This window comes from Rattus norvegicus, chromosome 1 (genome assembly GCF_021556685.1).
Source record: "Rattus norvegicus strain SHRSP/BbbUtx chromosome 1, alternate assembly SHRSP_T2T, whole genome shotgun sequence".
Classification (NCBI taxonomy): Eukaryota; Metazoa; Chordata; class Mammalia; order Rodentia; family Muridae; genus Rattus; species Rattus norvegicus.
In genome coordinates this window covers 75,883,764-75,908,004 of record NC_141534.1, presented here as the reverse complement: position 1 = coordinate 75,908,004, position 24,241 = coordinate 75,883,764, and the positions used below count along the sequence as shown (strand labels likewise).

The 24,241-nt window shown below is 37.7% G+C and overlaps 1 protein-coding gene and 1 pseudogene across 1 annotated transcript; one reads left to right on the top strand and one right to left on the bottom strand.

The window, feature by feature from the left end:
* LOC148007201 (zinc finger protein 134-like) lies at positions 1–2,423 on the top strand (annotated as a pseudogene).
* Positions 2,424–10,395: 7,972 nt separating this feature from the next.
* On the bottom strand, positions 10,396–11,337 carry Vom1r63 (vomeronasal 1 receptor 63). Its single transcript, XM_087602967.1, is given in 1 exon segment — positions 10,396–11,337. A coding segment is annotated over 1 exon segment (933 nt). The 5' UTR covers positions 11,329–11,337.
* Positions 11,338–24,241: the final 12,904 nt, after the last annotated feature.

Sequence of the window (24,241 nt, the reverse complement as noted above, 5' to 3'; positions counted from 1 at the left end):
ATGCCTCTAAGGACAGCAGAAAGAGCTTGGATCAACTTCGGTAAGACCTGGAGGAGGACATGACTTTCAGATAGCATCAGAAATCTGTCTTGTATCTACTACTGTAGGCAGTAATCTAATGATGGTAGACTTATCTGCTCCTTTTCTAACTACCAAATATTTGACATAAGGACCTATTAAGTTTATTAACAAGCTGCATGCCTAACATGGACTGGTTCTGAGCTATTTGAACCTCTAAGGCTGCCTGCTTTCTAGCCACGTGGTCCTTTATATTCAGTATGAGTTTTGCATTGACTTGTTCTGTTCCATGTATGTCATGGAGACTCCCTTGGCAACTCATGATGAATCATTATGTTCTCTCTATATCTTCCTTTCCTCATGGTCCTTCTTCACTCTGATCTCTCCTTATGACTTTCTAACTGGGATTGGAAGTCCCATTCAGTTTTCTTCTGTCCAGATAATATGCTGATCAACATTTATTAAGCATTTAGTGGTACTGCAAAACAAATTTTACATAACTTAAAGATCAGAGATGGCTAACTATGCCATTGTCAAGAACACAACCAGCTATCTGGGCATAGAATTCAGGATTTGAATACACAGAGCTCCATTAATACACTACTATTTGATCCCAACACCAGATGCCGTACCTTCTACTTTTCCTCTCCTTCTGGATAAGTTTGTTATTCCGGTCCTAATATATGACACAGGGCTTTCTTATCCTACTCTAATACATCTGTCTTATGTTGCTTCCCCTGCAGTCCTTTCCAATATTGGAATGAACTATAGTCACTGGACTGAACTAAGATCATCAGATGTACACATAATCATTTAATAGTCCTTGAATATAAACCACTGACTTTAATTCAAATATTCCTGGATATATATTTATGCATAAATCTGACCTGTTACTAGAAGTCACACAAAGCCTTTCTAAAAGTCATTTTTAGAGAACTAATGTGGAGACTACTTTTTCTCCTTGTACTAACTTCAGTCCTTGTCTTATCTTTCAGCTTTCCCTTGTCTATGATCACTGGATTCCAGGATTATACAGATTATCTCAGGATTATAAACATGATTGTGCTTTTGTCCTCTTGAAAACCCTATGAACTTAAAAGTAGACATATTCCCTGGCTAGTTTTATATCAACCTGACACAAGCTAGAGTCATCTGAAAGGAGGAAACCTCAACTGAGATAATGCTTCTATAAGATTCAGCTGTGAGGCATTTTCTAAATTAGTGATCTTGGGGCCCAGCCATTGTGGGTGGTGACATCTCCTGGAGGGTTTCTATAAGAGAGCAGCCTGATCAAACTGTGAGGAGCAAACCAGTAGACAGCACTACTCCATGGCCTCTTTCCTGTCCTGTTTGTGTCCTGATTTCCTTTAGAGACGAACAGTACCATGGAAGAGTCAGCTAAACTTCCTGCCCAACTTGCTTTTAGTTATGGTGTTTCATCACAGTAATACTAAGTCACATATATTTCAAAGTGTACGTCACCAGTGTTCTTCTGCCTTCAGGTTATTGGTGGGCACTGAACGATGAAGAGGAACCTTCTCAGAAGAACATTTCTGAAGGAGTGGCATATGCTACTATGCCTAAAGCAGGCTCTTTCTTGGAACAAACATCTTACCCTTGTAACATATGTGACCCCATTTTAAATAACCTTTTGGACTTGGAAGGACACCACAGAACAATCCATGCACTTAGAATTTATTCATGCAGGGCATGTGAAAACTTTGGCCAGAACCTAAAATATCATACTATAGAGAATTCTTCACAAGAAGAGAACAATAAAGCCTTGTTAAAAATTTCGAAGTTCATGCAGAGCCTTACTCATCAGATGGAGCAGAGGAACCTTCCGAATAATGTGACTGGGAATGAAAAAAAGGCCATCCATAGCAAGAAGACTTCAGGGAGCATTGAGACTGGGGAAGGACTTTCATGTTGGACAAATGCATTATAAGTGTAGTGTGTGTGGGAAATGTTTTGGCCATAAAGATACACTTGTACAGCACTATAGGATCCATAGTGGAGAAAGCCTTTATGAGTGCAGAGAATATGGGAGAGCTTTTAGTTGCAAAGTCAAACTTACCCAACACCAGAGGATTCACACTGGAGAAAATGCTTATGGTTGCAGTGATTATGGAAAATCCTTCTGGCAAAGATATATTCTCATTAAACATCAGAGAAGTCACAAGAGGCCTTTGAGTGCACTGAATGTGGGAAACTTTTTAGTAGAAACTCTGATTTTATTGCACACCAAAGGGTCCATAGAGGGGAAAGGCCATTTGTGTACAGCAAGTGTGGGAAGGATTTCATCTGAACCTCCCACCTTGTTCAGCACCAGAAAGTTCATGCTGGAGAAAGGCCATATGAATGCAGTGAATGTGGGAAAGCCTACAGCTTTAGCTCCCACCTGAATAGGCACCAAAAGATTCATGCCACAATTCTACATTAGGGATGCACACTTTTGTGTTCAGTTATGTATTAAATCTCATGTAGTGAATAATATATCAGGGAGATGCCTTAGGAACGGCATCTAGGAACTTTCAGACCAGAGCAAGTAAATACCCAGATTTCTGTCACTCAGTAGGTACAGTTGAAACCATCTGAACTCCAGTGTAGTCACTCCCACATCTTTGGGAAGACAAGACTTACTTACTTTGCCCAGTCCCTACAGTAGTTGTGAAGCACATGATAATAAGCTTCCTCCATCTGTCACATCTGACTGTAAAGCTGTATACAAGGCCAATCTTTAGGCAAGGGGATCGAAGATACTCTTTCTATGTGGCTTGCAGAAATGTTTTATTTAGTGGATGCTATTTATTTGTAAAATATGTTGTTTTTACCTATTTAATATATTATTATTTCCCAAGCTAGCCTTGAACTTCTCTTTTCTTGGCCTCTTCAGTAGCTGAGAGTTTAGACATGTGTCATATTCCCAGCTCTTTATGATCTTTGTAATGTAATGGGCTCTGCCCATCTTATAAGTCATCCAGACAGAACAAGCACTTGCCTCCTTTTACTCAAATTTCCAATAATAAATGCCTTAGAATTGAAGTTACTTTTAATCTAAGGGGAGGATAGAGTATACTGAAAGCAGTGTGAGAATCTGACAACCTAAAGAAAGAAACAATTTTGTATTTAAATATGACAGTGGATTGCTGGGGAACAGTCCCCAGTTCGGTTACCCTGTACTGTTAAAAAACAGCATCATAAACAATTTAGTAGTTCCAAGTTTTTCAGTATCTGACAACTAACTAGATTTCATAGTTATCCTAAGGCTCACTAATTGATACTGTGACAACTTGCCATGCGTATGGCAGCAGAATGGTTTATGTGTCTCAGTTTTAGCACATGCATTATGTTTCCTTGCATGTTTGAGGAGAATATTTGGAATTACAGAGAAATTTCAACACTGCAGGGGAAATTCCCATGGTAAAGAAATTCCTAAATGTTCTACTCATGATAGCTGTGTGTTACCGGAGGGTTCATAGAATTCTTTATAAAGTACTGTATCACTTACTTAGTACCAGATAACAAGTTCAGCATCACTCCCTCCACAACATTTGTATGTCTTCCATCTTTGCCAAATGTCTTTGATGTTTAAGCACTAACCCCAAAAGAGCAGGGATATGATCCAAGAATGTAACTTTTATAAATAGCTAGATAGAATTCTTGGTTACAAGTGGAAATGAACATTATGTCTTACCACCAGCGAAGGGCACTTTCCTAAGGCATTTATTTGGTAAGATGTTAGAATTGCTATATTGATGTCCACTTGCTTAATTTACCAGTAGACTTGAGTGATCTATACTTTCAAAAAATTATTTGTTTTATGTATATGAGTACATTGTGGTTATCTTCAGACACACCAGAAGAGGGCATTGTATCCCAATACAGATAGTTGTGAGCCACCATGTGGTTGCTAGGAATTGAACTCCTATCCCCTGGAAGAGCAATCAGTTCTCTTAAATACTGAGACACCACCCCGGCCTCTGATCTGGAATTTTAAATAAACGTTTTATCGAGTATAATCAAAATACTCAATATTCTATGTTTGATATATTTGTTTATTATACTGTAAAGCTACTCTAGCAGTGATGTTTTAACACTGAAAAGTTATAATGTTATGTGCTGCTTCATGATTCTTCTCAGTGCCCTTCTTCATGCCATGGACTCTACTATTCATTAATTCTTTAAGAGGTTTCTGTAAATGTGACTACCAATTTTTTATGTATATCTTGTCTCCTATTAGTCTGTATAACTAATCTGACATGTATTTGTGTTATGTGTTTTGACAGCCTTCATAATTTATCATGGGTAGTATAGATTTACCACAATTAGCAGTTTATCATATCTGTTATTTTTCCAGCCCCATCTGCTAAATATTAAAAAAGCAACAGTTATAGATATTCATATATGGATTTTCCTATGGATTTCTAACAAAACGTTTTAAACAGAAATTCTTTAGTAAAAGGAATACAATGGTGTGAAGAGAAAAAATTTAAGACATGATTTGGGAAATTTGGCACCCATCTTAATCACAAAAGTAACAGAAATGAAAGGCGCTTATTGTCGGAAAGTAGGTTCTGAAGTAGTAGCTTACAGTACCATGAAACAGCTGTGCTAATATCAAGATTACAAAGTCAGAGCAGTCTATCACACAAAGTCTTTAAAGAGATTGTGATTCAGGCTTCCCTTAATATAACCAGAGAGCATTTAGGAAGTTGGCGGGAACTCCTCAGACATATCTGGAAAAAGGTGTGAGTGCATTAAGGACATAAATCCTGGGTAAACCTCGTAAAGGCACCATCAGCTCATATCGAAAAGAACAATGCATATAAAATTGAAGTTTGGCTGAGTAAATGGTAGCCCAGTTCTCAGAGGCCTAGCCACAGTTAATGCCAGACTCTGTTATCTTGTTGAGTTTGCCAAACTTGTTGAAATTTCAGATTTTCTTTGGATTGAACACTTTTTATTTGTTTATTTGTTTCTTTATTATTTATTTGGTTAATCATTCCATTCATTTACATCTCAAATGATATTGTCCTTCTTGGTTACCCCTCCAGAACCCTCTCATCCCACATCTGCCCTCTTCCCCCTTCCGTTTGCCTCTATGAGGGTGCTCCCCCACCCACTCCGCTCCAGCATTCCACATACTGGTGCATCAGACCTCCACAGGACAAACAGCCTCCCCTCCCATTGATGTCAGTTAAGACCATTCTCTGCTACAAATATATCTGGAGTCCTGAATCCTTGCCTGTACACTCCTTGGTTGGTGGTCTAGTACCTGGGAGCACTGTGTGTTCAAGCCAACCGACATTGTTCTTTCTATGGGGTTACAATCCCCCTATGTTCCCTTAGTTCTTCTGCCAGCTCCCCCACCAGGGTCATTGAGCACAGTCTGATGGTGGAACCAAGCATCTGCATCTGCACTGGTCAGGTGCTGGCAGAACCTCCCAGGGAACAGCCACACCAGGATCCTGTTACCAAGTATATCTTGGCAAACAGTGTCTGGGTTTGGTGTCTGCAAATAGGATAGATCTCTGGGTGGGGCAGTCCCCCGATGGCCCTTCCTTCAGTGTCTGCTTTTTTCTTCCCTGTCTTTCCTATGGATAGGAATATTTCTTGGTTAAAACTATGAGATGGGGGGTAGACCCACCCTTTGACTGGGGGCAGTGCGTATCTCCTGGTGGTAGTCTTTAGAGGTTCTATGTCCCCATCGCTGTGCATTTTGGCTAAAGTCATTCCTGTTGGATCCTACGTGCCTCTTGCTTCCCTGGCATTAGGGACCCTCCAGTGGCTACCTACAGTTCCCCATCACTACTATTATATATTGCTATTTGATTTCCTGACCCTCTTGTACTTCTCTCCTGTCCCTTTCAATACCTGATCCTATCCCCCCATTTTTCCCCTTCCTCTCTCTCCCAGTTTCCCCCTCCCTGCACCTACTTAATCATACTGTTCCCCACTCTATGCAGGACTGAAGCATCTACACTTTGGTCTTCCTTCTTCCTAAGCTCCATATGGTCTGTGGTTTGTATCATGGACATTGTGAGCTTTTGTGTCTGGGTTACTTCACTCAAGGTGATATTTTCTATTTCCATCCATTTGCCTGTGAATTTCATGAAGCCATCATTTTTAATAGCTGAGTAGTACTCCATTGTGTAAATGTACCACATTTTCTGTATCTATTCTTCTATTGAGGGGCATCTGAACTGTGTCCAGCTTCTCGCTATTATAAATAAGGCTGCTATAAGCATAATGGAACATATGTTCTTGATATATGCTGGAGCGTCTTTTGGGTATAAGCTCAGTAAGATGCTGCAACATATAACAAGGGATTGGGCATTTCTTTTAGTTCCTTTGATTTTCTCTTCTTTAGAAATAATATGCATATAACTATGGAATGGACCATCTCTTTATTTGAGAATACATGATTGGTTTCGTATTTCTTGAAGTTCGCAGATGAATATGAACTGTGCTCTGGGGTGGTTTATACCAGAGCTTTATCCATAATTTAGATGATGAAGTTCAGGCCTGTGTAGTTGGTATTGTGATGAGATTAGAATTATATGTTATAAGGTAATTTACTGAGATCTTGGGGACCTTGAAATGGAATCATTTTATTTTAATTAGGTTGATATAGAACTGTGGGTATCTAAAGTCGCAATCTGATAAGGAGCTTCATTGAAATGTACTAAAATGGGGGTTGGGGATTTAGCTCAGTGGTAGAGCGCTTGGCTAGAAAGCACAAGGCCCTGGGTTCGGTCCCCAGCTCCGAAAAAAAGAACCAAAAAAAAAAAAAAGAAATGTACTAAAATGAATTATCTAAATACAGGGCCTCACTAGAACAGTGTATGTTTGCAGATTGATTAATATTGTAATGGAACATGACAGATGTGTAAACAGATAGTGCAGTATGATGTGGCTCTTTAACACTCCATTGATGGCTCTGATGATCATTCTGAGAAAGTTAATGCTGATGCAGATGTCTATTAAAGGGGATAATCATCAATTCCTGCTGGAAGTACAAACAGAATCCACTCACGACGATGAGACTCAATCTACCCCAAGAAGCAGCTTTACCACTTTTGAGTTTTATCCCAATAAATGGCTACTATAGAGATACTTCCTCCACAATGTTCATTGCTGTTTTCTTCATAATAGCAGGCAATTGGAACCAAGTTAGAGGTTCCTCAACAGAAGAATGAATAAAGAAAGTGGTACCTTTACACAATGGAGTACAAAACAACAACAACAACAACAACAACAACAACAACAACAACAGCAACACAATAAACCCATGAAATTTGTAGACAAATGGATAAAAATAATCATCCTATGTGAAATAATCCAGATGTTGAAATACAAATATGGCATGTATTCATTTATATGTAGATATTAACATTTAAGACAAGGAAAATAATCTACATACAACCCACAGAACTACAAAGGTTAAATATAAAGTAAGGGATTAGGGCATCCAGTAGATCTTATTAGTATAGAGAAATACAATAGATAGTTATGAATGAAGTGGGAAACAGGAACAGAGGAATCAAGAGGAGATGAATGTTGAGGGATGCAATGGAGCAATACAGGGTCAGAGACAGCTGAAATTAAGGACCATTTGAGGGGCAGTATGGAAATTTCCTATAGTAGAAGTGATTTCTTTTTTTTTTTTTATCTTTTTTTTTTTTTTATTAACTTGAGTATTTCTTATATACATTTCGAGTGTTATTCCCTTTCCCAGTTTCCGGGCAAACATCCCCCTCCCCCCTCCCCTTCCTTATGGGTGTTCCCCTCCCAACCCTCCCCCCATTGCCGCCCTCCCCCCATAGACTAGTTCACTGTGGGTTCAGTCTTAGCAGGACCCAGGGCTTCCCCTTCCACTGGTGCTCTTACTAGGATATTCATTGCTACCTATGGGGTCAGAGTCCAGGGTCAGTCCATGTATAGTCTTTAGGTAGTGGCTTAGTCCCTGGAAGCTCTGGTTGCTTGGCATTGTTGTACTTTTGGGGTCTCGAGCCCCTTCAAGCTCTTCCAGTTCTTTCTCTGATTCCTTCAATAGGGGACCTATTCTCAGTTCAGTGGTTTGCTGCTGGCATTCGCCTCTATATTTGCTGTATTCTGGCTGTGTCTCTCAGGAGCGATCTACATCCGGCTCCTGTCGGTCTGCACTTCTTTGCTTCATCCATCTTGTCTAATTGGGTGGCTGTATATGTATGGGCCACATGTGGGGCAGGCTCTGAATGGGTTTTCCTTCAGTCTCTGTTTTAATCTTTGCCTCTCTCTTCCCTGCCAAGGGTATTCTTTTTCCTCATTTAAAGAAGGAGTGAAGCATTCACATTTTGATCATCCGTCTTGAGTTTCGTTTGTTCTAGGGATCTAGGGTAATTCAAGCATTTGGGCTAATAGCCACTTATCAATGAGTGCATACCATGTATGTCTTTCTGTGATTGGGTTAGCTCACTCAGGATGATATTTTCCAGTTCCAACCATTTGCCTACGAATTTCATAAACTCGTTGTTTTTGATAGCTGAGTAATATTCCATTGTGTAGATGTACCACATTTTCTGTATCCATTCCTCTGTTGAAGGGCATCTGGGTTCTTTCCAGCTTCTGGCTATTATAAATAAGGCTGCGATGAACATAGTGGAGCACGTGTCTCTTTTATATGTTGAGGCATCTTTTGGGTATATGCCCAAGAGAGGTATAGCTGGATCATCAGGCAGTTCAATGTCCAATTTTCTGAGGAACCTCCAGACTGATTTCCAGAATGGTTTTACAACAGATAGAGGCCTTATTTCCAAAATATACAAAGAACTCAAGAAGTTAGACCGCAGGGAAACAAATAACCCTATTAAAAAATGGGGTTCAGAGCTAAACAAAGAATTCACAGCTGAGGAATGCCGAATGGCTGAGAAGTGATTTCTAACTGAAATCCCTAAATCATGCTAGGGACTGAGTCACAACTGGCCATTTCTTGTCACCAAATGAACCTTTCCATACGGGGATTGGGTTGTTAGCCAAAGTGGTCTGATTGGAATCCCCAGACAACCTACATAAAAATATACTTTCCTCTTTATAAGTTTATGGCAATTTGGTCATTGCTGAAAAAAAAGTGCCTCCATATCTCTTAGAGAAGTTTCACCCCTATGTTTAGCATCTTTGGTAAAGGAAGGCTATCAAAACAGAAAAGTGAACAACAGGGTAGCCAGAAATTCTTTGTTCTACAATGCTGTCCTGTCTTCAAAATACACAATGGTAATGATGGCAGAAAGCTTTTGGATGGAACCATTAGTATCTGATTTGACATAAGGGATATTCCACAAGATGAAACCCATAGCAGACAAGATAGTTCAGAGATCTCAGGTAAACAAAAATGATAGTAGTTTAAAAATAAAGTAGCAATACATTGAATTCTAAAGACATTTTGTCATACTCACAGACCAGTGCCTTGATGGGCTATTATCTGAGGCACTTTCTCCATCAACAGATGGAAACAATTACAGAGACACACAGCCAGACATTAGGCAGAGAATGTGAGGCCCTGGAATATTCAGAGCTAAATGGCATGTCTGTTTTAAATGCCTCCTCTCAGGGCTCTTGGAACCCTATGGAAAGGAGGTATAAAGAATATGGAACATGGGGTGAAAACCCAAATATCAAAGCTTATATGAATTCACAGAGAGTCACTATGCATAGGGCCTGCAAAAGTCTGCTTCAGGTCCTCAGGATATATATTATACCTTTCAGTTTAGCATTTTGGGGGATTTCTGAGTGTCAAAGCTAGCAGAGCTCTAATTTTTATGCATTCTTGTGGGCTCATTTACTTCTGTTTGTTCATCTGGTCCAACACCAACGTGTTAACTCTTGCTTTATATTACCTTTTAAAACAATCCTTTAGAAACCTGATTGTTTTCCAATGAGAGACAGAAAGGGAATATATCCAGATGGGAGGCAGGGGATTAGGAGGAACTGAAAGGACTAGAGAGCAGGGACACCAGAATTAAGATATTTTGTGTGAGGGAAAAAATCTATTTTAAATCACAGGAATTTTCCCCAAACATTTAACCTATAGTTTTAATGAAATTCCTATCATAATTCTGCTGTCATAACATACATGTTGAAATGAAAACTACAACAATTAGTATGTAGCCAGGAAAGACCATACATAACAGGCAATTTTAAGAAATAAAAACAAAGCTGAAAGAACACAGATACTTGGCCTCAAAGTTTTCCACAGAGCCGTAGTGATAAAGACAATTTGGCACAAGCATAGACGCAGTCAAGTACAAAGAACAGGATAGCAATCATAAGCATCAATTCACATGTTGACCATAATGAGTAGTAAGAACATACACAGAGAACATATTGTTTATATATTTAAAATAATAGTAAGAGGTTTTTATTTAATGTCGAGACCAAACAGAATCTGGACACAATGGAGTAATGACTTATAAAAACAAAGGGTACAAAAGAGGGAAAAAACAGAGAAGCAATGGGAGTGATGTTCACCAGCCACAAATAGTGATTATGTGAAAAAGTAATGCAGCCTCTTGAGATTAAAGAGAGAGTATAAAAAGCCAAAAAGGCAGACACCAGGGCCAGGATATTTTGAGTGGCTCTGAACTCAGGAGAATTTCTGCTGGAACCATGAGAACTGTGAATGTGTTGAACCCTCTGCTTGTGTCGGTACAGAATGACAATCATGGAGGTACTGGACCAAGTGATGAGCACAGAGAAGAGCACTTCAGGGCACAACACCAGTGCAGCATAGAGTGATTCAATGATATCATCTTGCCCTACAATGGAGCAGAATGCATATTCTAGTTCTTTTGTCATATTTTTGCTATTTCTTTTGATAAATGTGTACATAAAGAAAGTGGAATGTATCAACAAATACAAAACCCAGAGGAGAGAAGTGGAGCAACAAATGTAGTTGGCAGTTCTCATTTTATGATCTGTCAAACACGATTCCCTGGGGCTGATTTTCATGACCTGGAAAACACTCAAAAGGCAGGTGGCACCAATGGACACACTCCTGCCAAATCCTTGAATGTACAATAGGAGCTTGCATGCAAAATCATTCAAGAATGGCTTCTGTCTGAAAACTGACATTGTGGTGGGCACTCCTGAAGAGAGAATGATCACAGCGTTGGCTGCCATTATGTGCATAAGAATCAAATCTGTGGGTTTTAATGTGCCTTGTCTTTAGTAAAGGATTAGGTAGTAGAACATAAGAGAGAAGTTTCCTAGAATTCCAATTGTAGTTTGAGACAAAAAAATGATTCTGATTGTCAGATTCCAGGAGTCCATGCTGTGATTTGACACACTTTTTTTTAGAATATTGCCAATGATAATTCTCTGGTCAAATGAACAATGACAAGTGTTTGCGGCCTTGGGTGAATGAGGAAGCCTTTATTCCATGGAGCTACTGAAAGACTGAAACAATTGGTCCTCTAAGGTCAGGTGTTCAAGGCCTGCATACACCATATAAAAATTTTATCCCAAAACTTTTGACAAGAAGAATTATTTTCCATATATGTTACACTGAGATTGCTCAGTTCCGGACAATGCAGATATTTATGGAAGGGAAGCTATCTAGTTTCATACAAAGTGCACCATTTGGTGTGATGTGATGTTGAGATGTGAGAAATAATGAAATGTGACAGCCCTGTACAAGCAAATATAATGTAAGATTTCCAGAATATATTTTCTAGTCACAAAGCAACACAATAGAAAACATCAATTGTTACCACAAACCATAAAATATCAATTTATAATATTTATTTCATATATAGTTAATAGATAAGTAATGGATGTTTGTAATACAAATCAAAATATTCCTCTGGTCTAGACAGGGCAAAGATTTCTCAATTTTTTCTCACCTGGGGACATCTTCAATTTAGCCTGAGAATGAGCTATCTCTTTTCTAACCCTTTCATCAGGAGACTTTACAAAACCAAACCAAACCAAACCGAAAGAAAACAAACCAAAACAACAAAATCCACAACTGATCAAATAGCAGAAAACATATGATTGTGTTGTGGCAAGCTCCAATTGATCCAATTATGATGCATTTCCTGTACTCAAGGCTCAGGGAACATTGTGGTAGTCAAGGCAGAAAGATTCTAAGAGGCAGAGAAACAGATATCTGCTGTGAGATGAAATCTTCTAGATATTTCAGAGGATCTACACACAAGAAGACTCAGCATGGATGCCCAAATAAAACTGAGCAAGGACACCAACAGGCACATTAGCGTATTAGGTGAAATTGCCACTGGGTTCTAGTAATCTCAATATTAAAAATAACTACACAAATACGTTTCATTTTTGACAGGATCCAGTAACAATCATGGGAATTTTACCTTGCAGAGTACACATACAAGCTCATTGCAGCCCATGATTAATCCCTATAAAACTAGAATTTTACATACCAATCTGGGCACTGAGAGATTTCCAGCCATTGCTGCTGGAGCTGTTGCTGGACAGAAAGACGGGCATGCACCAAGGTCACCATGCCTTGAACCCATGCAACTGCCATTTTCAGAGTGAGCATTGATGGGTTCACAACTTGAAGGAAGTATATGGAGATTTTGTTGTGCTGGAGGACCTCAACATTGTTCATAGCCTTCAGGAAGAAGAGGTTGAATAGCATTTGGCACCAAACATTGAGCAGAATCAATTATATCTGTATCCTCTGCAAGTGGCAAAGCAACTTAGGAAGAAGATCTACCAGTTCAAACTCAGTTCTAGAAGTGCTACAAAAATCTTGATGGAAAAGGTTGAGAAATTTCTCAGGAAATCCTGAGAAGCTGGAAACTCTGGCCAAGATGAGACATGCAGGAAAGAACAATTGATGACATAGTTTTTTTTCAAAGAAAAGGGTGGGGGTTACAGGAATAGAAAAAGAAGGTGCACATTCCAAAGTTCTCTGTGGGTCACAGTCACTATGGAGAAGATGGAAGAACGGAACAAAGAGTGATGAAAGAAAATGTTGCTAATTGAGCAAGAGTGACCCACAAAGATCAGAAAAATTATAATGTTAAAAGTGCCCAGAAATTCCAAGAAAAAGTTAGGAAATCTCATTGAAGAAAGAAAAGATTACAGGAAAGAAAAAAGAGAGAAAAGAGAAAGAAAGAAGAAAGAGGGAAAGAAAGGAAGGAAGGAAGGAAGGAAGGGAGGAAGGAAGGAAGGAAGGAAGGAAGGAAGTAAAAAGAAAAGCAAGATTAGTTGTCTTGTGTTTGGACACAGGAAAACATGACCCTGAGTGCAAGCAAAAGCAGCTAAGACAATACAGACAATAAACTCAAAGTCAAAAGACTGTGATGAAGAGTGTCTAAGACTGACAGAGCACAACAGACACTATCACCTACAATGGTGGACTCTGAGGATATTGATCACAGTCATGATACAGACCAGCATAGTACCACTTCTCATTTCTCAAAATCAGAGTCCTCTCAGAAAGAATTCCTTAGTAAGTAGTAGTAAAAATTATGCCTCAAAAATGGTCTTGCTCTAGCAAATATCACTGAATGATAAAAAATGTATTCCACATTGGATGTTTTTCTTCTATCTGGCAAACAGGGAAGTTATTTACAAGTGTTTTCCTAAGTGTAAACAATTTTAGATCATCATTTTAAAACCAGATTTTCAAATACCAGTACTGAGAACAACAATGTATTCACACCGTGATATAAAGTAATAAAAACATCAAAATGTACAATAGTTAATGAGAGCAGGACTTCATGTATAAATGCCCCGCACAAGGAAAATGTGGACTAATCTCTGAAATGTTTACCAAGAGCTCTATTCCCTTCAGCAATGCAGTAGAGGTCTGATTTTGGTTAATTAAAGGGAACTTTGGGAACCTTATACTATTGTTTTAACTCTGTTATGTTTCAAGTTTGCTTCACCTTTGAAAGTTTTCTGAAATGTAAGGTTGTAATTTTTATTGCATTAGTTAAAAGCACACATGTGAAAACAGAGGAGGAGGAGGGGAGAGAGGCAGGGTGCAAAAAAGCAGAAAGAAAGGGAGGAAAGAAGGAAGGAAGAAATTAGTTTCAGTTTAGATTGTTTGTTAAATAGCACTGGAGTCCCTACATAAATAACCCTTTTGGAATTACAGTGTGAGACCATGATGCAAACAAACGTCATCATATATTTGGGAGTTCTGAGGCGGACTGAGGTGTGAGTTCACTGAAATGTCCGAAAAAAAAAAAAACTCAAACATGTTCTTTATCTATGCTTTTAGTGCTCAATCAGACTATCATCCATGTAATAAATATGACATCATTCAGGACACAAACTGGCAAACAGGAGTCACATGAAAAATCATTATCCCTCAAAGTTTTTTTTTTGTTTTTTTTGTTTTTTTTGTTTTTTTTTATTAACTTGAGTATTTCTTATATACATTTCGAGTGTTATTCCCTTTCTCAGTTCCCTCAAAGTTTTATAAAGCTCTGCCTACCTGGGTTTGTGCTTACTGAGAGGCCATGCACATTCCCATGAAGATAAGACCAGGGGACTTGCCCTATAACATCTGTGAATATGGGAAACAATTACAAGTTATTGACAAGATGCTTCAACTAAAGAAATGCTGTGACCTTTGAGACTCCTTGAATGAGAATGACCTAGAAGTATTTGTGCCTTTTTCTCGAGATTTAAGTATTTAGGTATCCGCCTGCATTCAGTTTCATTAAGAAAGAAGAAATATTTTGAAAAGAGCAGCACTGACAAACATCCACACAGTGCAATGCCTCTTTTGTGTTCAGATATGTGAGGTCACTCCGCTCAATTCTGGAAAAGGCTCTTTGGCTTCACAGAAATAGTACTTGCATGAGAAGGTATAGAATGATCATACTGGTCACGTCCACTGAAATCTTATTGTCTCTCGCAAATATTCACTGTTTTATTTTGCTGTTTTATTAAGTTAAATGTAAATTGGCAACTATAAGTATTACATAGATTTGTTTATTTATTCGTATTATATGCATACCATTCTGTGTAATTCAAGTCTGCAGCCTTTCTTACCAGAACATGATCATGGTATCATGTTTTGGCACAGCACCAAAAGTCCAATACCAATGAAGTCCTTCTGCCTTGACTTCTTTTCTTTCCTCCATCCCTGGCTCCCTCCCACCCTCTCTTGATCCGTCCCTTCTTCTCTTTCTCTTTTTTCTCTTTTCCTTCATTCCTTCTTTTCTCTCTCCTCCTTCATTTCTTACTAATTCCTTCATTACTTACTAATTTCCTTCATTTCTTCTTTCTTTCTTTTTTTTCAAGACAGGGTTTGTGTAATTCTGACTGTTATGAAAGTTGCTTGTAAAGCAGGCTAGTCTTGAACTCAGAGAGCTGACTGCCTCTGCCTCCAGAATTCTGGGTTTGATGGTATGTGCTACCACCATACAGGTTGATTCCTTTCTTAAGTCAAGGGTGAAGACAGTCTTGTGCCAATCTGAACTAGAAAACAAAAGCTGCCTCTCATGTGTCCAAATCATTCTATCATGCCTCGTCATCTCCTATGATCTTTCAGTCACATATATTCATTGACAAATCAGCCAAAAATAACAACATATCCTTGATAACTCATAAAAGCCAGTCTATAAGGAACCTGTTTCCTATATGGACTAATATATGGATCTCTATCTTAAGGAAAGATGGTAGGTTGCATACTTCAATTTTTGTGCTTCAAAGCTCTCAAAGTGATCATACTGGACACATTTTCAGTGACACCATGATCCAGGTTATACTAAACACCTTTTTTTCTTGTCCTGAAGACTCCCTTATATAGGCAGTTCAGAAACAGAATGTTCTTCAATTTCGTGTAATTCTGTGCTGAGTTATGATAATGACCACATTTCCAAACTAAGCCTTAGATCTTTTCTTTTCTATTGATTACAGATTGGACTTCATCTTAGCTTTCTATTGTTTCTCCTGTGCTCTTGTTTCTTGCATCCTGAATCTTATAATAAATTGGAGATATCATTTTTTATTAATTATATGTATAAATAGACAACAGCAGTAACAATTTATGAGTCAGTGATATCCTATCAGTTTGTCACCTTCTTTTATTATAATTCTCTGATTTTGACTGTAGGTTTGCCTATCAAGATGATAACTGAGAAACACAATGGGGAAGTGATTCTTTAAACACAAAGCTCTTCACTTTAGAGGGGATACTCGAAGATCTTTAACATGGATATTTTATCACGAACACAAACACCACAATCTGTGATCACAAATACATGAAATGCATTCTCAAATACCCTGAAGTTTTTTTTATGCAGTTTGTGTTCCCTATACAACATTTGCTCCACATTTTTGGTATTTTGTTGTTTTCTTTTTGTAGTATGAACTTTTACTTGAGGGTAATAGAGAGAGGGCTCAGTTATAAGAAACATTTGATGGTGTTGGAAAGAACCTAGGTTTGGTTTTCAGCACCCACATGGTAGCTACCACTGCCTCTGATTTCAGGTTGAGGGCCTTCTGATGCACATTCTGACCTCAACATTACTTCAGTCTCAAGCATATGCACACACACACACACACACACACACACACACACACACACACACATGAAAACATGGAGGCAAAATATCCATGCACATAAACCAATAAAAATTCAAATAAATATTTAAAAATAACTTTTATTTGGAAATATAGTTTTATTTCATAGGGAAATGTCAAGTGCAAATAAAGCTTGTGAGATTTTAGTAAAATAAAGTGTTCTAAGTGTGATCTGACATGACAGCTGTCCCATCACTATCCACCATTTTGAAATCACAAACACAAGATGGACAGATATTTATGATGGCACTGGAAATATGCATTGTTATTGCTGAGATAAAAGCTAAAGTGGCAGCCACTGATGAATTACTCACCCCATACTCTGTTCAAAGTGCAACATGAAATTCTAACATATTTAAATAGCATAAGAAGAAATTGTACCTAAAATATTTTCTAAAATAGACGGAACTATTATAATATTTATAAAAAACCTAAATAAAAGAGATGCATAGAAACAAACTTGAATGTAAAAACATAAACGCTATGCAAACTAATTAAAGAACTAAGTGTGGAAACAAATGTAGCTGATGAGTAGTGTCGTGGCCTGCCATGCTCAAAGTGCTGTGTTTCATTATTAACAATGAGGAAATAGTGAGAGAAGGAATGAACTTAATATTAGTATATGATAAAACCTGCAAGATAATTCCAGACATTTTTCCTGTCATTGCCTGTTATACTATAACTTCACTTCTGTCTTACCCTCTCACATTTAAAAGTGAAATTTCAATTAGACCACTGGTGCCTCAAGATAGTCTCAGTCACTGCCTCTTTAACTCATAAATGTAGGTTACATAAGAATACCTTTTACTGCACAAAGAGATTCATAGCTTAATTCTTCCAGGGTTGTGTACTTCTTATATTTCTATTTGAATGTTTACTACAGATGTGAAACTATGGTAAGTTCAACCATGACAATCCCACTGCAGAGATAGTCTTCCCATCATGCTAAGTAAGGTGAATTATAATATTGACTTATTAGCAAAGTACTTCAACACTTTCACAAATGGATTGCATTAACCTTATGATATCAAGTCAACCTCAGTTGGAATAAGAAACACAATTTAGGTGTGCCTATATTTTTGCTAACATCTTTGCGATAGAATTATTCTTGTGCTTTCCCTTCCTTTTCTACAATCTGTTTCAACCCAAAATTACCCTCACCAGACATGAACATGAACATGTACACAAGTTTCTCTTCTCTGCTGATTCTGCTGTTTAGACTAAAACACAAAGTACTCACCTGGCTTCTTGCCTCTGAAGGATAATGGTTTCGCTGGGCTGATCCAGAATCATAAATAACCAGTGTAGGAAAGTCAACTTAAGCCTGAGGGAGAGATCTTTGACTCTGTCACCTCACCTCTTTCCAGAAGTGCATTTTTCATTTCACCTGCAGTGGGAGCAATAATGCTGGCTTTGGGGGACAAACTCATTAATGACTTTTGTTTCCACTTACTAATTAATAAAGATATTTAAGAGTATTTTGTTTTGTTTTGTTTTGTGAATATCTCCACAGAGACAAGGTAATTTGAACAGGCCTTGAGTCGTCATCATTTCTAAAGGTTCATTAACTATTCCGTGGAAGATTCTAGAAATTTTGCAGTCAGGCCATGAGAAAGTTAGAGAACTCTCTGTCTCATTAGACCCAGGCTTTTTTGAGTTCTTCCAACACAAATAAATGTAGGTATTTTAAAAACAATTTAAAATTTATTGATTAAAATGTCTTTCGAGTATTTATTTCAAACATAAATAAGTGTTTCTGTCAAGTCGCTTCCCAGTGTTTCTCTTTGAATTACTTTTAAAAAATTATTTTATTTTTTTATTGGTTAGTTTATTTATTTACATTTCAAATGTTATCTCCCTTCCTCATTTTCCCTCTGCAAATTCTTTATCCCATTCCCCTTACATGATGTTTCTTCGAGCGAGCATCCACTCCCACCTTACCACCCTAACATTTCCCTATGATGTGGCAAGTCTCCACAGGACCAAGCGCCTCCCCTACCCTTAATGCTAGGTAAAGCAATCCTTTGCTAGATGTATAGCTAGAGCCACAGATTCCTCCACATATATTCTTTGATTGGTGGTATTATTTTCTTCCTCAGCTCTGATATTTGTATATCTCTTCAAAAAAAATCAAAACTTGCCTACAGTTAGGAAAATACTTGTGAGCAACTCCCCAGAATGCAAAATAGAGGGGAAAAACATCTTGGAATATATTTTGTATCACTCACAGCTATTTACTACAAAAACAAATCACTTCACGAGAGATTCTTAATTAACAAAAAAGGCAAAAGAGTGAGAAAAGCCATTCATGGAAAAGGAAAACTTGACACTGAGTGCAACCAAAGCCAGCTAAGTCAACACACTCAAAGTCAAAAGACATTTGTGAGTTCAGTGTTCTAAGGTTGACAGGGCATCTCAAACACTACCACCTAAAGTAATGCCGTCTGAGCTTCTGGATCACAAATATTATATCTCACAATGCAGGATGTCATTTTTCTTAAAAGGAGTTCTTTTTTTAAAATAACTTTTCTATAGTAAGGAGTAAAAAAACCAATAAAATAAATTTAAAAAAATTAAGAATCTGTCTTGAAATGATTTTTATGTAGTAAATAGCTACAAGTGATAAAAAAATATTCCAAGATGTTTTTCCCCTTTGACTCACATTCTGAGGAGTTACTGAGAAGAATTTTCCTAACTGTAGACAAGTTTTGATTTTTTAAAAGAGATTTACAAATACCAGTGCTGAGGAAGAAAATAATACATTCACACAATTATATGGACTAACAAAAAATTTCAAATATACAACAGATATAGATGTAGGACTCCATCTAATGAAGCTCTGTACAGTGAAAATGTGTTCTAATCACTGAAGTGTTATTGAAGTGTTCAAAAGGTCTGTTCTCTTCAACAACGCGTGCAGAGATCTCCTGTTAGTTATTTACTTATCCAGTTAAAGGGAACTTTTGAGAATTTTATAGAATGATATTTATATTAATTACTGTGTTTCAAGTTGTTCTTCACTTGTAACTTCCCATGAAATATGTGGTTATGATTTTTGTGTCATTAGTTGAAAAAAGTCACAAACGAAAGAAAAGAAGGAAGGAAGGAAGCAGAAAGGAAGGAAGAAAGGAAAAAAAGGAAATGAGTTTAGGTTTATGTTGGTAGCTGGAGGTAGGTTTAAATGGTAGCTGGAGCTGTAGATAAACCTATGGAATCACAGGTTAAGACTAAAACATCATTTGTATGAACCCCAAAGCTGACTGAGATGTAAGTGCACTGAATTGTTGTCAGAAGAAAAATACAAGCATGTTCCTTATTTAAATTTTTAGTGCTCAATCAGATATCATTAATGTAGTAAATATAGCATCATTTAGAATAAACAATCAAATGAAAAGCCAACATCCTTTGAGTCTGTTTACATCTCTACCTACCAGGGGCTGTACTTACTGAGGGGCCATGCACATTTCCCGAAAGATGAATCCAGGTGACCTACCCCACCACATCTCTGAATATGGAAAATATTACAATTATTAGCAGGATATTCTAACTGAAATGGTGTGGTGGCTTGTGAGCCTCCTTGAATTGCCATGACTAAGAACTATTTTTACCATGTATTTTAGTATGGGTATCACCTACATTCATTGTAGTGAAGTAAGAAGAAATGTTAAAGAAAAGAAACAGTGCCCATTATCCACCAGAGTGCTACATCTCTCCTATGTTGAGATCTCTGAGGTAACTCTGCTTAATGGTGGAAATGGGTGTTTGTCCTCAAAATCATTGGATCCTGAAGATGAAAGGGCAGTGTGAGAACACTAGTCATTTCTACTGATATCCAGAATTCTCCTTGGTAAATATTCACTTTTTATTTTTTCAATAGTTAAATGTGTAATGGCAAATACAATTTGAAGAGTGACTGGCTTATTTTTCAATTATGTATACAACAATATGTCATTTAAATTCTACACACTTTTTATTTAATTATGTTGTGGATCAACATAGAACCTAAAGACCTATACCAGTACTGAAATCCCACTGATATTTTGCCTCCCTTAATAATGAGTTCAAGTCCTATCCTGTAGTTGCTTGTATTTTAATGTTACTTTGTGTCCCCCCCCAAAACACTGTATGAGAAGCTCTGCATACAGCATCTGGGAACCTACCCCCTGTTGATTGTGATTGATAAATAAAGATGTCAGCAGTCAATAACTGAGGAGGACAGACAGATGTGGGACTTTAGAATTCCTGGGCTTGGGTCTGAAAGCAGGAGGAGAAGGAGGTATGGATGTCAGGAGAGTGTGGAGGAGAGGAGCGATGCCATGATGGAAAAAAAGTATAGGACACAGACACATAGCAGCCCTGTGGAGGAGTCCTGAGAGCATGGTCCAGAAGACTGCCCAACTTGGTCTAGAGCAGCCAAGACAGAACACAGGATTTAGTAAGTAGTAACTTGGATTTAGCAACAGGACATAGATTTAGCAACATGGAGGCTAGACAGCAGTCCAGTTATTGGGTTACATAAGGCATATTAAAACATAAAGGCTGTATGTGTGTGTTTCATTTGGAAACAAACCATTGAGGTTGATGCTCTTACATTGATCACATCAGACAAATTTTCTGAGAACACATGAGCGAGATTTTTAAAGACACCTTTCTTTCTTCCTCAGAAGGCTCCCCAATATACTCAGCTCAGATAGAGAGTCTTCCCTAATTTTCACAGAATCCTGCACTGATACCAATAATAAGGTTCAATCTCTATATTCAGGTTCCTGAACCAATAATAAGGTTCCATCTCTGTAATCAGTCTCACGTCATCCTTTTTCTGTGGATTACAGGTTATACTTCATGGTGGTTTTCTATTGTTTCTTCTGTATGCTCTCATCATATTTCCTGAGTATTATAATGAATGAAATGTTATTTGTATTAATTATGCTTAGAAATGGAAATCACTGAGAGTAATTTGTAGTCACTAGTATTAAGTTTGACATTTTCTTTGATTTTAATAGCTCTCTGATACTGATGGTAGATTAATTTCCACTGTCAAGACCAGAAGTAGAAACATGTGTGATTGACTATTTAAATCCAAAAACCCTTTCTGTCAGAGTTGATAGAGGAAGGTCTTAAAAACGTTTAACTTGGTTAAATGTGGTTTGTGTACCAACTTGAAATTCTGTTCACTTTGTTGATATTTATTGTCTGATTTTGGCTGTAAAAAGTTTTCACTTGGGGGAACTAGAAAGATGACTCAGAGGGAAGGTCCATTTGCTGCTTTTGAAGAGGACACAAATTGGTTCCTAGAATCCACAATGAAGCTCATATCTGTCTGTTCATCTATTTACCATGGATACTGACACTCTCTTCTATCCTCAACAGGAACTATATTTTCATGCTGCACATATGTAAATTCAGGTAAAACATTATGCAAACAAAATAAAATAGAAAAAACCCAAATCTTTAAAAATAACTTCTTATGGTGAAATAAAGTTTATTTTATAGGCAAATGCAAGCACCAAAAACCTCTGATACTGCACTAAGTGCCACAACAAAAAAATTCTTTTCTTCAAGTTTAATTTTACAAGTACAGGATGGACCCCATGTTCATAACACCACAGGAATTATGCCATATTTTCATTACATCTATAACTGATAAGTATAGGGTTATATAGGAATACCTTTTACACCAGTAACAGTTTTATATCCTATATTGTCCAGAATTGTGTGCTTCTTATATTTCCGTTGATGTGTTCCTTATGGAGGTGAAACTCTGTTAAGTTCAACTATAACAATCATATTCCAAAGACAATGTACATATCATTTTGGTAGGATGAATTATCAGATAGATTATTATCACAGTTATTCAGCATCTTCACAGATGAACTTTCTTTCTGCGTGTTAGGCACAATTACCTTCAGTCAAGGATGTAAATTATTGGAGTAACCAGCAGGGATAGGCATGAGGTAAGGTATGCTTATTTATTTTCACAACATTATTAGCTATAAAATTATTCTTGTGTCTTCTCTGTCTGTTTTGTGGATCTGTTCCTACCCCAGATTCCCATTACTAGATACCAGCACCCAAGCAGGCTTTTTCATTTTGGTTCTACAGCGCATGCTGAAATGCAACATACTCACTTTGCTTCTTATGCCTGCAGGATGGTATGTTCATTGGGCAGATCCAGACCCATTAATGAGCATCATTATAAGAGTAACTCAAGGCTGAGATATAGGTCTATGACTGTGTGCTCACTCCCTTTAAGAACTGCAATTTTCATTCCACCTGCAATAGTAATGACTGTGCTGGGTATGAGAGACAAAATCATTTATGAAACATTTCTGGTTGCAAATTTAAAAAACACTGAAGTGTTGAACATCTCCTAACAGACATGTGTTAAATTTTCAGGATTCTTGAAAATAGACCTGGTATCGTTCATAACGTGCTAGAAATTATGAGGTTGGATTCATGAGAAAATTTACAGAAGTCCGTTTGTGTCATTGGCTCCACTTTTCCCTGGCTTCCAAAAAATGATCTTTGTTTTTAAAAAATAACACTTAGAATGTTTAACTGCTTCAATGTCTTTTTGAGTATTACATATACACATATATGCTTTATTTAATCTCCCCCGCATTATCTCCTTGAAAACTTTTTGTATCAGAGCACAACCATTCTCTACCATTTTCATGTGGTTCTTAAAAATACCACTTTATTTAGCAATGGTAGTATGTGTCTAGTACAGAGGCATCCAATGAAGAGTGAGTAGCCTCTAAACTACTGAATCCTTAAAGAAATTTGAGACATCTCCTGACCTCTAGCAATGAAACATACTTACAATTTCTTAATTTTAGAGATATTTTTTTAATTTACATTTCAAATTTTATTCCCTTTCCTGGATTCCCCAAGCCCCCTATCCCCTCCCCTCTCCCCTGTCTTCTATGAAGGTGTTCCTTCTCCACAACCAACCCACTTCCAGCCTTCCTGACACTCTCATACACTGGGGTGTCTAGCCTTGGCAGGACCAAGAGCTTCACCTCCCATTGTTGCCCAACAAGGCCATCCTATGCTACACATGCAACTGGAGCTGTGAGTCTGTCCATGTGTACTCTTTTGGTAGTGGTTTAGTCCCTCGGAGTTCTGGTTGATTGGTATTGTTGTTCTAATGGGGATGCAAGCCCCTTTGCTTCCTTTAATTTTTTCTCTAACTCCTCGAACAGAGACCCAGTTCTCAGTTCAATACTTTGCTGCTAGCATTAACTTCTGTATTTGTCATGCTTTGGCTAAGCCTCCGAGGAGACTACTATATCAGGATCCTGTCAGCACACACTTCTTGGCTTCATTACTATTGTCTAGGTTTGGTGACTGTATATATATGGAATGCATCCCCAGATGGGACAGGTTCTGAATGGCCATTCCTTCAAACTCTGCTCCAAACTTTGTCTCTATATCTCCTCCTATGAATATTTTTGTTCCCCGTTTTAAGAAGGACTGAAGCATCCACACTTTGGTCATCCTTCTTGAGCTTCATGTGGTCTGTGGATTATATCTTGATTAATTTGAGCCTTTGAGCTAATATCCACCTATCACTGAATGTATACCATGTGTGTTTTTTTGTGATTGGGTTACTTCATTCAGAATGGTATTTTCTAGTCCATCCATTTGCCTATGAATT